General features: G+C 38.2%; 1 protein-coding gene across 2 annotated transcripts in view; it reads left to right on the top strand.

Moving 5' to 3' along the window:
• The window catches only part of SEPTIN10 (septin 10), a 39,167-nt gene that overhangs the window by 13,884 nt on the left and 10,430 nt on the right, over positions 1 to 14,853 (top strand). Inside the window, exons 8-9 of one of the 2 annotated variants that reach the window (XM_038134146.1) lie at positions 4,725 to 4,857; positions 7,216 to 7,401. In XM_038134146.1, coding sequence (XP_037990074.1) covers positions 4,725 to 4,857; positions 7,216 to 7,401 — 319 coding nt within the window. Of the gene's footprint in view, positions 1 to 4,724; positions 4,858 to 7,215; positions 7,402 to 14,853 lie in introns of those variants that run through there. The other variant, XM_038134136.1, reaches the window with a different exon arrangement.

Here is a 14,853-nt window from a genome sequence, read left to right as displayed (position 1 = left end):
TTCTCTTTCATTTTGTAAACAGCCTGAAGTGGCAGGTTCACATCAGAATGTCCCAGTATTTTACACTTCAGAGCTCATTTAAAACTTGTCTGCTTCTTGCATATACAGAAGAGCTGAGTTCTCTGTGGTGTGTAGATTTTACCTATGGCTCACTAGATGTCAGTTTTATTGAGAGAGTTTTGACAAGAGTAATTAGTAATTAGTTTTGGTAAATCAGTTCTATTGAAAATGTCATTGTTTTGGAAGGATGAGAATAGATATCCCATAAGAATCTAGAAAAATGAACTTTTTCCCAGATTTACTGCAACAGGAAGAGAAAAGTAAGACTAGCATAGATGTGGTTGTCCCTCAGTAATGTGGCATAGTGAATGACACTGAGGTATGAAAGAGAAGGTGTCCATAAGGTGCTTTATCAAGTTACTGAGGAAACAATAAAAAGTGTCATCCTCAGCAATGTGATAGAAAATGTCTTTTTACATAGAGGAAATTCAGTGGTTCCCAGTTTGCTTGTACATTTAAATAACTTTTAGAATAGGGACTATCCTGTTGCTTTAGGCAAAACAGTGTTATTAAATTGTCATTCTCTTTGTCCTTAAAGGCGTTTACAATACATACATGTGAATTCTAAGAGCTGTAGTTTTAGAGTATAATTAATATTGCATAGCAGTATATGCCTGAAGATTAAAATTTCATGCTAGTTGTATAAATAATGATCAAAATGTGCGTTGAGAATTCATATTTTGTGCCTGTGATGCAGCTGTCTACATATTAAATTTGATAATAACGTAAATTTAGAAAACCTTTGCTAGACTTGAGTAATTGGCTGTTCGTAGCCTTTGAACACTGACACTTGAGTAGTAAATGTGCCCTGCCTTTTGGCATGTTGGGAAGAAGCTGCCTGTGAAGTTCCTGTGCTACCTTTCGGATTTAGAAGTAGGACGTTAGTTTATTCATCCAAAGTTGTATGCCACTGCAAGGCAAAACCAGTAATTCTTGGATGTCCAGCTACCTTGTGGGATAAGTTGTGGGCTGACATCTGTAAAGCCTTTTACTCTTACATGTGTGTAAAACACTTATGCTTTTCCATGTGTGTAAAAACATGTTGGCAAGTTTTATCTTTTTTATGGGAGATGTGGAAAGATATGGTTTCAGCATACAACAGAAAAATATATTTGCATCTTTCTTACTGGGTCTGAGAAGGGAAAATAAAGATAGTCTGTCTTGTGCACACTTTTAAAAACACCTATTCTCAAATCCTGTAATTTTGGTGAAGCTGTTTCATAATAACTTTTTAATTTGTTAGTTTGCAATTGCATTCTAAGAAGGAAGTAATGAAGTCAATGGATAGCAGAGTACTTAGAGTGTGGTTTATGCATTTTATGCAGTATCTGTTGGATATAGAATTCAGAAGTCAATTTTTTATAATTTTATAATTTTTTGCTACTTAAAATTGGCATTTGCATTTCTTTGTTGTTGAAAAGTAAAGATACCATAGTCTACCATATCCTTATTATTGCTCAATATCAACTGAGCTAGTCAGCTGAATCAAAGCCCAGGGCTAGAAATACCTGACACTAGTTACTTTTTTTTTTTTTTTTTTTTTTTTTTTTAGTTTTTCTGATATACCTTAATTAATAGTCAAATGTTCTGTAAAAAGTTGCAAGTGTTACATTCAAATTTGAAAGCTTTTAAAACTGTAATTGAATGAACTTTAAAAACCTGTGTTGTTCAAAGTGCACGTTGTGTGCCACTGAGAGTTAAATTCATTTCAGAGTCTTTATTTATGAACATAATGTGTCTGATTTGCAATTTTAGGCTTCCATGCTTTCAGTCTCATGCAGACAGAAAAAACTGTCACAGCTATGCTTCTGTAGAAAGGCAGGTGGTAGTGCTGGTATGCATGATTAGTTTAGACTTCCTTCACAATCTCTTACTACAAAACCTCAGTAAGAATACATTATTTAAATAATTAGTTATACCATTTAATTTTTGTGTCTTTGTACAGAGTATTTCATTCTGGATGTCTAAGCCAGAAGAATGAGAGTACCTGTGAGCTTGATTTTCATAGTGTGCTAGAAGAGAAGCAGTGAAACCAGTCTTCAGATAAACCAAAAATTATTTTACTATGAGCAGTGGATGAAGTAATGTTGAAAGGGCTGGCTTAAGATGTGGTGAACAGTTTTTCCTTCTTCCCCAAATCTCCTAACGCTTAAGAGTGTTTGGGTTGTTGTGTTGCTGATGTGCCACACGCAGAAAAGGAAATTTTGGTTTAGTTCTGTCTTGATGATTCCAAGAATAATTCAGTCCAGGGGGAGGAGGTATTTCATGGAGTCATAGAATGGTTGGGATTGAAAGAGACCTCCAAGACCGTCTAGTTCCAATCCACCTGCCATGGACAGGAACACCTTCCAGCAGACCAGGTTGCTCAAAGCCCCATCCAGCCTGGCCTTGAACACTTCCACTTGAACATGTACTGGCATCCACAACCACCTGCACAGTGAATTAAAAAAATACACTTTTATTTATTCTCTTCTTTTTATGTGTAATATCATTATTTACTGAGTTGAGTGTCTTCAAAGTTAATATTTTACTCATCTTAACACAAAATTGCTTTTACCTGATAAAGTAACCTAGGCTGGCTCTAAAGATGTCCACATAAAGAAATGAAGGTGTGATTGTTGCATGTCAACTTAGTCTAGAATTTGCTCTAGCAGCTTTGTCATTCCCAAAGGCAGCATTTTATCTATCAGAACTGACACTATGTACAGATGTGTGAATAGTGTGAGATTGCTAGAATTTCAAAAACCTGTGCTGTAGCATTATTGTCTAAACTTAGAGATAGTGTGAATTAATACATCTGTGTGAAAACCATGCCCCTGTTTCATGTGAAATTAGGGATTTAGAATTTCAGAGTGACCTAAATTATTTCACAGCTGATTAAAAGCCCCCAAGACTAGCCCAAACACAAAAGGGTAGTTGTTCTGAATTTATTTTGTTGCCATGTCGTGCTCAAATAAGATAGAATAGGAGGAGTGCTCTGGCCTTGATATCTTAGGGACATTGTCTGCATGTGCAATTTCAAGATGTTTCTTCTCTCTTTAGATGATATTTTGAATACAAATAAGAAACTTTAGGACTGAGAAACTGCCCAGTCACCATAAATTTAAAGATAGAAGAGAGCTGTTTAAGCTTAGTGTTGCTCTAAATAATTAACTCTAGATTTTTTTGCTAAGTTTTTCCATTTATAAATGGTTTAAATAGAAACAGTAAAAGATAGGACAAAAACATAAGCATGTATTTATATTAAAAGTATAAATCAAAATGAAATACTTAATATACATACCTATTTATTTTACATGAGGATAGAAGGCATGAGTTACCTGGCAAAGGACAGTAACTCATGTTAGCTGGGAAGGGCTGGCTCTGCCAAACATGTAAAGAACAACCCCAGAAAAAAGCTAGAACATTATCCAGGGTTTGATCTGTTCTTAAGCCAAATGTAGAAGACAATGCTTTTGAGATTGCAATAACCAGTAAAACAGCTGTGGTCCTCCAGTTGTGCTCTCTGGAATCATATGACTTAGAGAAGTTTATGATAAAAGTTTTGATGGAAGAACTTGTGTCATTAAGCAGGTTTGCTTTTCAAAGGATGTTTGGTGTATGAGGTACATCTGTGTACAAGCTCCATTTGTATTTCTTCACAAGCACAACATTTCCCACCAGCACTGCCTGGCAATGGTAGTATAGACTCTGAAAATGTCAAACCTCTAGTAGTTTATTCATATGAATAAATTACTAGCATCTTTTAATTTGCCATTATATGTTTTGGCACAAAAGAAGTATGTCAATTTCAAGTACCTGTTGTTTGGAGGGAAAAAAATTATCTTGAGTACTGAAAAGAGAAGGGAGGCCTAGACTTAAAAGTAAAGAAATGTTTGATTTACTTGCTGCCTTGGTTTTTTTTGTCCGAGTTTTGCTCAATTATCTGAACTAATTTACTCCTCCTATATAGTTTCAAATATAAGATATATGCAGTTTATTTTGTTCTGGAAGAGAGGGTTCAGGCAAAAAAAAACAAGCAGTCTTGAGGTTTTGGCTGTTGCATGTTGGAAAGTAGCCCTGTGCTTTGGATGTTGAACTATTTAGGAAATTGAATTCATTCTATGTTAATGTAGTTCTGCCATATTTAAATTTTGACATTAAAAAAGAGTGCTGTATGTTTTGAAGATCCTGTTATTTTCTTCCATTTTCATATAGGAACAATCAGTTTTTTGTTACATTAGCACTCCAGAATAATTGTTTTTGTATGGTACTACTTGAAGACTGAGGTTTCACAATGTGGAAATTTGGGGAGATTTTTCTGGCAATTTCAGTGTCTTAGTGGTAAGCAACTTAAAGAAGAAGCTTATGCATGTTGGAGTCAGAAAGGTATAAATCAAGTCATTGGAACATGAGATGCCTAAAGTGTTGTATTTACTTTGAAATGTAAATTGCCCAGGAACTGTTAGCATTAGTAATTGTACTCAGGGTTGTTTACGTAAATAAAAAAGTAGAAAGATAAGTTGCTTGCTTCTGTTTAGGTTTCTTTTTGAATTTTTATGTGGGAAGCTGTAGAAATTAATATTTCAGATGAGTATTAATTGTTTAAATAATTTTCTAGATTTTGGTTTTCCACACTGAATAAAGCAGCATGCTGGAGAGTTGCTTACATTTTTGAACTTCAGTCTACAGGAAGTCATTGAGGCAAAGAGGCTCGAGTTCTGCCTTGAAGTGGAGAGAAAAGAAGAGGAGATTAAGCAACGATTTGTGCAGAGAGTGAAGGAGAAAGCAGCAATGTTGGAAGAGGCAGAGCAACAGGCAAGCATGCCTGTCTGTCTTGAGTTTGTTTTCTGAGATTTGGAACAGCTAAGTTCTTAACAAATCACTGGTTGATATTTATAATTTCCTAATATTTTGAGGACAGTAATGCATTAAATCAAAAGCAGTTTGATTAGACACCAACAAACAAGAGAATATGTCTTATGAGGAGCAGCTGAGGGAGCTGGGGTTGTTTAGCATGAAGTAAAGAAGGCTCAGGGGAGAGAGACTTTATTGCTCTCTACAACTGCCTGAAAGGAGAAGTGAGTTTGGGGTTTGTCTTTTCTCCCAATTGCTAAGTGACAGCATGAGAGGAAATGGACTTAAAGTTGTGTCATGGGAAGTTTAGACTGGATATTAGAAGAACATCTTCACTGAAAGGGTTGTTAAGCATGGGAGAACAAGCTGTCCAGGAAAGTGGTGAGTCACCATGCCTGGAGGTATTTAAAATATGTGTAGATGTGGCACCTGGGGACATGGTTTAGTGGGGGACTTGGCAGTGCTGGATTCATTCTTGGACTTGATGATCTTAAAGGTCTTTCCCAGCATTCATGATTCTGTGATTCTATAAATGGATCTTGTTTTGGGAAGGCAGGAGCTTATGGTCTGAAGGCATTAGTGGGCAGCTGGTAGATGTCTGTAGAGTAGGAGTTGATATGGTGAAGTAAGAGAGTGATGAATGTAATGCTTCTGTTTCTTTGTCTTCTCTAGCAGTGTGCTGAGAAACATTGGCATGCCATAACAACACAGTAGGCGCTTTTTGTGCATAGATTGCTCTGTAAAAAACAAGATTTTTAGGAAAAAGTCTTTCCTGAGGCTCTTCAGAGTGGGCCATGTGTGTTTGCCTGGCTTCCAGATTTAGTTATTAAATCTAAGCTCAACCCACATGCTGAGAGGTTTGAAGGTGTGTATGTCTGGTGTTCTATTGCTTTGTTTCAGTTCTGGTTTCAAAATCTCATCTATTCCCAGCTGCCTTAAGGCTGTTTGAAAATGTGGAATATATCTTGGCTCTGTTTTTGAAGACTTAGTCCTGTCAAGCTGGACTAGCAAGACAGGATCTTCTCATCTACTTTCTGCCAGGCTCTCACCGTGGTCGTGCGTATTTCTATTCAAACACTGGTTTAATTGAAATTGGAAACCTGTGTATTTTTATTAATGTTCTTTTCTGTATGTCAGTTCCCCAGCAAAGCTGTAGCAGGTTTTTTGAGGTGTTCAGGTGCATGTTTTAAATAAGAAGGCAGCTTAGTATTTGTTTTCCAAATCTGTTAAGACCCCCATGCTACTTGTAGAGGAAAAAAAATGAGATTCAGTCCTTCTCAGTGTAAAGCTGTTCAATTGGAAGAATGCTTAGCCATGTTCAAAGCAGGTTCAGCAAGGTCTTACACAGTATCTGTGCTAACCCCTTGATATTTTCCTTGTATGTTTTATACCAAGTGGTTTGTGAACTCTGCATATTGCAGAATTATGGATATTAGTTTTCTTAATTCCTGATGTGGGAAAGAGATCATGCAATCACTCCTAAACAACATTTGTCATGTACTCTTACTGCTGTATTTATATCTGAAAACTAAAGAAAACCAGGAATTTCTGTTGAACTTCAGATTTCTTTCACATCCTTCCTTTAGAGGAGACTTGCAGGTGCACCTATAGAATTTGTCAGGTCTGCTGTGTACAGCAGGCATATTGTTCATTTATAGTCTTAGTTTCTTGTTTGCAAAAGCAGGATTCTAGGAGAATTTGTGTGTGGGGAAATGGGAGATGAGGGAGGATGAAGTACCTCTTTTGTTGTCACATACAACTTCACAGTAGGTTTAAACTGGTTAAAATACATCTGGAAATGAAAATGCATTAGTATGTCAAAAAAACCCAATCAAAGAGCTGAAAAGTAGGTAGCTATTTGCAGCCCACCAGTAACTCCCCAACCAGACTAACTCTGTGTACTTACTAATATTTAAATCTGATCAATATACACTTCCCCACTATATTCTACTTGAGTCATCTTGATTTAATCTGTCTGTTGATAATTGGTTCATCTCTAAAGACCTCCTTATTTTGATACAATAAAGATACAGTAAAATGTAGTAGGGAATCTAGTATTCACTTAGTGCCTTCCATGTTTTCCACCTGTACTTTGAGTGTAGTAGCCTGGATCATGAGAACAGTCTGATAAAAGTTAGTATTTTTCTGTATTGCTGCTTTTTAATCTTAACAGTTTGGGAAAAGAACTGCAATTTCTAACGACTGTTAACACATGCTGACATGGGTTTTAGTGTTATTTTGCAGAGGGTTTTTATATTGTGATATCACCACCTGGTGTTGCCAGTTGGAAATGTTCTTTTCTGTGCTTTCTTTAAATAGGTACTGACTGAATTTGAACGTGTTATGCTAATGCATCAAGAAGAGGAGCTGAAATTAGGGGAAAAGAAAAAACTTCTAGAAGATGAAAAAGCTCAGTTTATTGAGAAGAAAGCTATCACTAACTCAATTCAGTCACAAGTGTCTGTCTCTACCCCTGTTCGTTTGAAGACTAAAGGACTGCGAAAAGTAAGTGCTGATGCCAGTCATCAGAGAGCAATGAGAAAGTTCTTCACATTCACTTTCATAACTCAAATTTCAGTAATCTTTTAGAAAAGACAGATGCTCCTATTCTGTAATAAGAAGACAGAAGTGTATAAATTACCCTCATGCTTGGATTTACTTTTAGAGTAATTGCTGTATGTTCTATGAGCATTATTTTGTTTTTCTTTTCTTTTTTCCATGAAAGAAGCAAGATTTTCAACTTGAAGTCCAATGCTTTCATATCAGAGATGAAGGAACTATGAATGTTGGAGAGCAGAGCGAGAGGGACAGTGAGAAGGAGGAGTTAGAGAGAGAAATTCACCCAGGGAATTTCAGGAATAGTATTTGATTGCAGCACTCAGGTTTTGAATGGTAGGGTATGTTAGTAGTTTTATGAAGTGCTCTAACTGCTGTTTGGCCCATATTAGATGTGTCTTCCTAGTACAGGATTTTGAGAGAAGAGATTGATAAAATTGGCTGTAAAAACACGAAGTGCAGAATATGACCCAATAAATATCTCACTTTCTTCCCACCCACACACTTCTTTCTTTTACCACTCTCAAAAGAAAAACTTGAATAAATTGTGAAAATTCAAAAATTCTTTCAAAAGTAGTGTCCAGAATGACATGCCAAACCAATTTATGTAAAAAACATTGAATTAAATACCCATATGTTAAATTAAATTGACTTAAATGTTTTTCTCCTCCAAAACCAGAAGTCAATTAACTTACTAATTTTCTTCCTGATAATTTGCAAATTTACTGCAGATAACATTTTGTTAATTATTAACTTCCTGCAGTTGAAAACAGATTTCTTGGTTCTGAATTTATTTATAACTGCTATTTTCTGAAGAACTTTAGAAGCTAAGTTGGTGCACATATTTCCACAGATATCATCAAGCTTTGACATTTTTGGGGTGTATGCTAGAAGCCTAATTTGGCCAAAATTTATTGCATTTCAACTACTGTTACCAAACTCTTTTCCCAGATTCCTTTTTTTCTGGATTTGCATATGAAAGCGGACTTCTTGGTAACAGAAGTCATTATCTGCATTGCTACAAGTAACTCCTCTGGTTTAGTTTTATTTCTTCAGATTGTGCTAAATTTATATCCTTGCTGTGGTTTTTCAGTTCCAGCTTTATGTAGTACTGATGACAGAAGACACAATATTGGTAATTTCTCATGAGGAAGCAGTGATTCATGGTGTGCTCTTGAAGGTATAGGATCCAGTTTCTTACTGAAATGTTTGGCTAATATCTCTTGTTGCTGCATTCTGCAAAATTTTTAAGCATGATCTGTATACACACAGTGTGGTGGTTACTGTCATTGTCGCCACAGGGTTTCTGTTACAGCTCTGCCTTGATATGTGTCTGCCTTACATAAGTGTGGTCAGCTACTTTTAATTTTAAATGCATTGTGCCAAAAAAAGTGTCCCTGCCATAAACAGTTCCATTCAGACTGAACAGTGTAGTACAAAAGTATTCGGTGAATATATCCACTGCAAGCTTCCTGAAGAGTTCTTTTCAAATTGTATTGTTTATTAGTCCACTAAGTGTTATTTAATACAACTATTGACATATTTGAACTATTTACTGATTTCGCTGATAGGTTTTTGCTTATAGGGTTTTATGCACAAGCAGTGTTCTAAATTTCAGATTTTTTTAGTCAAAATTTACTGAGATATTTCTGCAATGCTGTACTGTTCCAGGATAGTTCATCTAATGTTACTAACTCAGTCTGGAAAGTACCTATATTTGATGTTTTTGAGTGTGGTATTCAGTAACAGTTGAAGATTTACAAAAACTCTAGATTGGTTAAAACAAGTTCTAAGTGCTTTGTATGTTTTCAGTAGTCATGATAACTAATGGGAAACCATAAGAGGTACAGTTCTCTGGAGTTCTGTGGCTTGACTGTTTAAAAATTAAATACTAACTTGACAGAAATAAAACAGATTGGTTTTGCCTAAGTGTTATTCTTGTTCTGCTTCCTGTCCCTCATGTGTTATTAAAAAGGAGTAAGATTTCACATTTAACTGAAAAATGTGAAGGTTTTACATCTGTTTTAAATATTTTAAGTCATTTATTGATTGGAAAAAATAGGTGATTTGTGTGAACTGTACCAGAAGGGCAGTGTAACTTGTGATATACTTGTCATATACCACTGTACTTACCATGTAGTCATGGAATATCTCAAGTTGGAAGAGGACCATAAGGTGTTGGAAGAGACCCTTAAGGTTCATTGACTTCAGCTCTCTACTCCTTGCAGGACTACCATGAAATCCAAATCAAATGACTAAGAACGTTGTCCAGACACTCCTTGAACTCTGACAGACTTGGTGTCATGACCACTGCCCTGGGGATCTGTTCAGTCACCAACCTCACCTTCTATTTTACTCACACAGTGATGCATACCATATAATTTTAGAGGGGTGGAATGGACCTTAAAGATCACGTAGTCCCAAGCCCCTGACGTGGACAAGGACACCTCCTACTACACCAGGCTGCTCAACACTTCATCCAACCTGGCTTTGAACACTGCCAGGGATGGGACATCCACAGCCTCCCTGGGGGCAACCTCTTCCAGTCCTCACCACCCTCACAGTAAAGAATTTCTTCTTAATACCTAACCTAAATTTCCCCTCTTTTAATGTGTATGCATTGCTCCTTGTCCTAGCACTACAGTTCCTGACAGAGTCCCTCTCTGGCTTCCCTGTAGGCCTCCCCCAAATACTGGAAGGTTTGTTCCACACAGCCTTCTCTTCTCTGGCCTGAACAGCCCCAACTTTCTCAGCCTGTCTTTGTAGGGCAGGTGCTCCAGTCCCCTTACCAACTTGCTCCATCAGTTCCGTGTTCCATCCAGAGCTGGATGCAGGACTCCAGGTGGGGTCTCACAAGAGCAGAGTAGAGGGGCAGAGTCCCCTCCCTTGCCCTGCTTGGGATGCAGCCCAGGATGTGGTTGGCTTTCTGAACTGCGAGTGCACGTTGCCTGCTCGTGTAGAGTTTTCCATGAACCATCACCCCAGGTCTTCTGCAGGGCTTTTCTCAATCAGTTCTCTGCCCAACCTGTACATAAAAGATTGTTTTCCTTCAGTAGCAATGAGAAGGAAGAGATAATGAGACACAAACCCTCATTGACCAGGAAAGGGTCAAACTGCTAATTCAATCATCTCTGCAGGCAGAACAGGCTGTTACGTATGAGGAAAGGGTTAAGAGGAAATACTAATTTAGCCCACACACGACATATGACTTTGTTCAAGAGAAGAAAATGGGGCAGGGCCAGGCTCTGTGATTGCTTCTTCCTGACCAAAATGTACCTTGATGAAAGACTATTTTTTGTTTGACTTTGTACCGTTGACTGGGCTGTTTGCATTTGTTGGATTAGAAAGAAGGGATATGCCTTTTTTAAAGGAGGTAACAGTGAAATAAAAAGATATTTTCAAAGTGATTTGGAAGTGTTACCAAGTGATCTTGAACAGAATGTAGTAAGAATTGAATGATGCGTGTTGTCAGCACTCAGTTATCTCCCAGTGTGCTGTCCCAGCTGCTGATGTTAGTTAGCTCAAGCACAGCCCTTGATGAGTGTTACAAAACTGCATCAAAAGACAGATTTAGCTGTCTATAGTCTGGCCACTTTGCTGAGGACAAAGACTGAGAATAGTTAAGTACTGTTTGACCTAGATAGCTCTGTGCCTGGCTAGTGCTAGAGGATGTGCTGTGCTTTGACAGCTGGGAACCATGAATAGGGACATGTGGTACCACATGTCTTGGTCAGATGGGTTTCTGTGCACTTGCATGTGCTGGCCCTGCAGGACTCAGCAGCAAAACAAAACTGGTGCAGGCACCTGGACAGCTCTTTGAATCAGGTGACAGTCAAAGGGGGTTGTTCAGTTGTAGCACAAAAACAACATAACACAAAGTAAGAGGGCAGGTGGGTTTTCCTTTTCATTTCCTTGTATTCATTTAAGCAGTGGAGAATCATCTGTAAGTGTGGGAGATTCCACTGTTATTTTGTTCAAGTTTGCCCAAAGATGAGGTACCAGGTGAGAGCACAAGTTCACATCGCAGCCCGACAGTCAAATGCAATTATTTCAAAGAATTATAAAGGAGCAACTAACAATACTGTCTGGAAGTGGAGGATTAATAGTGGTGGTAAATAAAAATATCTATGTCTCCTTGTGGTTTACCTTAGCCATGTACTTTTCAAACTTTCAGAGAGGTTTATCCTGCATGTGCAGTGGTTTCAGGACCACTTATTAAGGTCTCTTTGTTGTTATGGTACCTTCTGCAAGTGGCTGCTCCAAGATTATTTACACCCTGTACAAATCTGAAGGCTTTGTGTTTTTTTGAATCTTTTTCTTAAGATTATTTTTCCATATATATTTTGTATATTTGCCAGTAACAAGACACAGCCAGTAAGGGGTTTTATCTTAAATCTGGCTCACAGGTTGGGCTCAAAGAGTTGCAGTAAATGGGGCTACATCAAACTGGCAGTCACCCTCAGGCTCACTTTTAGGGTCAGTGCTCTTTAATGTTTTTATAAACGAACCATACATAGGAGTTGAATGTACATTAAGGAAGTTTACTGATGATACTAAATTCGGGAAGCTGTGGACTCCCTCTAGGATGGAGAGGCCTTACAGAGACATCTGGATAGGCTACAGAGCTGTGCAGTCTCCAGCTGATGGAAATTAACAGGAGCAAGTGCCAGAAATTCAGAGGAAGTTCAGACTGAACACAAGGAAAAGACTTTTCACCGGGAGCATGGTTGGAACAGGCCCCCCAGGACAGTGTTTACAGCACCAAGCCTGTCAGAGTTCAAGAAGCATCTGGAATAGGCTCTTAGTCATATGGTTTAATTTTAGGTAATACCTGCAAGGAGCAGAGAGACTTGGGCTCAGTCCTTATGGGTCCCTTCCAACTTGAGATATTCTATGATTTTAACTTATGGAAACACAAGCCTCTTGTAACAGCAGCAACATAATATTTATATAGAAGGAAGAAAAAAAAAAGTTATTTTTCAAGACCTTTGTGAAGACTTCTGTAATTCATATTCAGTGAATCACTGCAAAAAGTAATTCAGTGTAATTCATGGATGGGTAAAATACCCAGCTGGATTTTTATGACGTTTCTTTTTATTAAAGAAACGTCTCCACGTTTTTTTTTAATAAATGTATTTTTTAAATCCAGACCCCAGCATCAAGGCAGCAAAGCCGTGATAGTTAAATATAGAAACTTGCAGGATTTTAAAGCAGACTGAAAAAGCTTCAACAGGATGTTCGCTAGGGTGCGCTCGAAGCACACGGCTTTTGCTTTTGGGGACAGCACCTTGGCACTGAGCAGCTGTCACTGGCCCTGAACAGCCCCGCCTAGTTAAACCTGATTTTGTCGGGGGGTTGGTGTAGGTGGGTTCCAGAGGCCCCTTCAGCAGTTCCATAATTCTGTAGCTCATTTATCATGAACATTTTTTTTCTTCAAATATTAAGAAAATATTTACTTATTTCTGTAGAAACAAAGGTGTAAGCACAGAAGGCAACATAAAAGTCAATACTGTGAGAGCTCTGAGCTGATGTGGTTGATTATGTGCTAGGTCATTAAAATGCTGAAAGTAGTCTTTATAGTTTGAAAACCTAAGAGTACAATTGCACCTCATTCTGAGCCAAAATATTTTTAAATTACTTCCTGGAAAGGTGTGAGAAAATAGTATATTTTTCTTGTTGAGAACTACAAGTGAGATGTGTCAGGATAGTTTCTGGGTGACCATCGTGTGAGCTTTAGACTTTCTGAAAAAGAGTATTTATGGAGCAACACAAATGTCTTTTGGCAACAGATCTGAGTATCTCTTTTTTTTTTGGAGATGCCTGTACTTGCAATCATTAAGGAATAATCTCTCGGGGCACTTCAGTGTGTCACAGTTTATAAGTGCAGTTTTCGTAAATGAGAAGCCCACCAAACCAATTATTTCAAAATTAAATTCTGGCTTCTGACAGAAATTTGCCTTTCTCTGATTTTCATATCCAATGTAAAGGATTTTGATATATTCCTATTCATATATACAAATCCATATGCTTTTTGTAAGTGTACATTGGGAGATGTGCTCACACCTGCTGTTGTCCGTGGATACATAGACCACTCACAGCAAGTGACAGAGATTAGCTAAGAGTGGGCCTTGGACTGTGTAGTTCCTGATCAGTTCAAGAGACTATTTCAGTGCTTAACACTTGGTCTGGGTGCCTGCCTGCAGTGTCTGCATTCCCTTGTGCTGGGAGTCAGAAATCTTTACCCCACCCCATTAGTCCACATACTTCTGGGGAGATGATTGTTCCTGCTGAGAAGAGACAGCAGGGCAGAGCTCTCTGCAGATTTTACACCTCTGTCCTCGCAGAGTGCAGATGTGGACCTGCTCCTTCCTCTGGAAGATGTTAACTCCTTCACCCGAGGCTTAGACGCAGCAGACTGGTAGTCATCACCCCTTTGGAGAGAAGAGAGAATAGCTGGCGTGTTTAGAAAGATGATGAGAAGGTGCTGTGTCTGCATAGCTGTTTTTCATGGCTTCTGCTTCGGTTTCATTGGTAAGTCTGGGGAAAGGCAGAGACTGAGTTCCATTTGTGAGTTCACACTTGTGTTGGCAGTGTGAAGATGGTCAGTCCTTTGAGCTTCTGGGGAAACAACAATCCCAGTGCATTTTGGCCTGTCCAGCTGACAAGGTGTGCAAGCAGCCAGGCAGACAGGACACACAGAACTCTGTCACAGCCTTTCCTTAAATGTTTGTTACCCCCATCACATCATGGGCTGTGACAGGACTCATTTGACTTGCAGGCTCTGGTGAAATATGCATACCAGGTTGGAAACACAGCAGCAATACTGATGCACTGTGCATCAGTAGGAGGAATGTGAAATACCAGTGCTGGTTTACGGCTGTATTCACAGCAGATGAATATCCAAGCTTTGCCCCAAGGTCAAATCAATATATACCCCTAACAATTTAAAATGTACAAATGTGCTGTGTGAATACCTACATGTGAGAAATAATTCCATTGCCTGTCCTGGTGGGGTTTGAGATTGGCGTGTGTATTTTTTCCTCCAAAGTTACAGAAGTTCTTTTTGCCTATGCTAACTTCTCAAGGGAAAAAATCTCTTAGGCAAGCCAGAGTATCTTCTGGCTGCTTCTCAATCTTCATTGTATTTATTCTTGCAAAATACAGTAAGAAGTTAAAAGATACTGCCGTGGAAAATGAGATCCATAGTGGGTAGGGCTCAGATTTTTAAGCATATTTAGATTTTTTTTAATTAGCATCCACTCAGTGAAGATGTGAAGTAAACACATCATAGTTTTTTATGTGTAATTACAGTCCTGCAGGAATTCTATGATGGACTAGGTACTTGGGCTAACATCATTTGCTGGTGAAAAGCACAGGCCTCTGCTCACCAAACTTGTAAAT

The sequence above is a fragment of the Motacilla alba genome, chromosome 1, assembly GCF_015832195.1.
Source record: "Motacilla alba alba isolate MOTALB_02 chromosome 1, Motacilla_alba_V1.0_pri, whole genome shotgun sequence".
In the NCBI taxonomy this organism is placed as follows: Eukaryota; Metazoa; Chordata; class Aves; order Passeriformes; family Motacillidae; genus Motacilla; species Motacilla alba.
The sequence above is the reverse complement of the archived record's forward strand: the minus strand, read 5'-3'. Positions and strand labels throughout refer to the sequence as shown.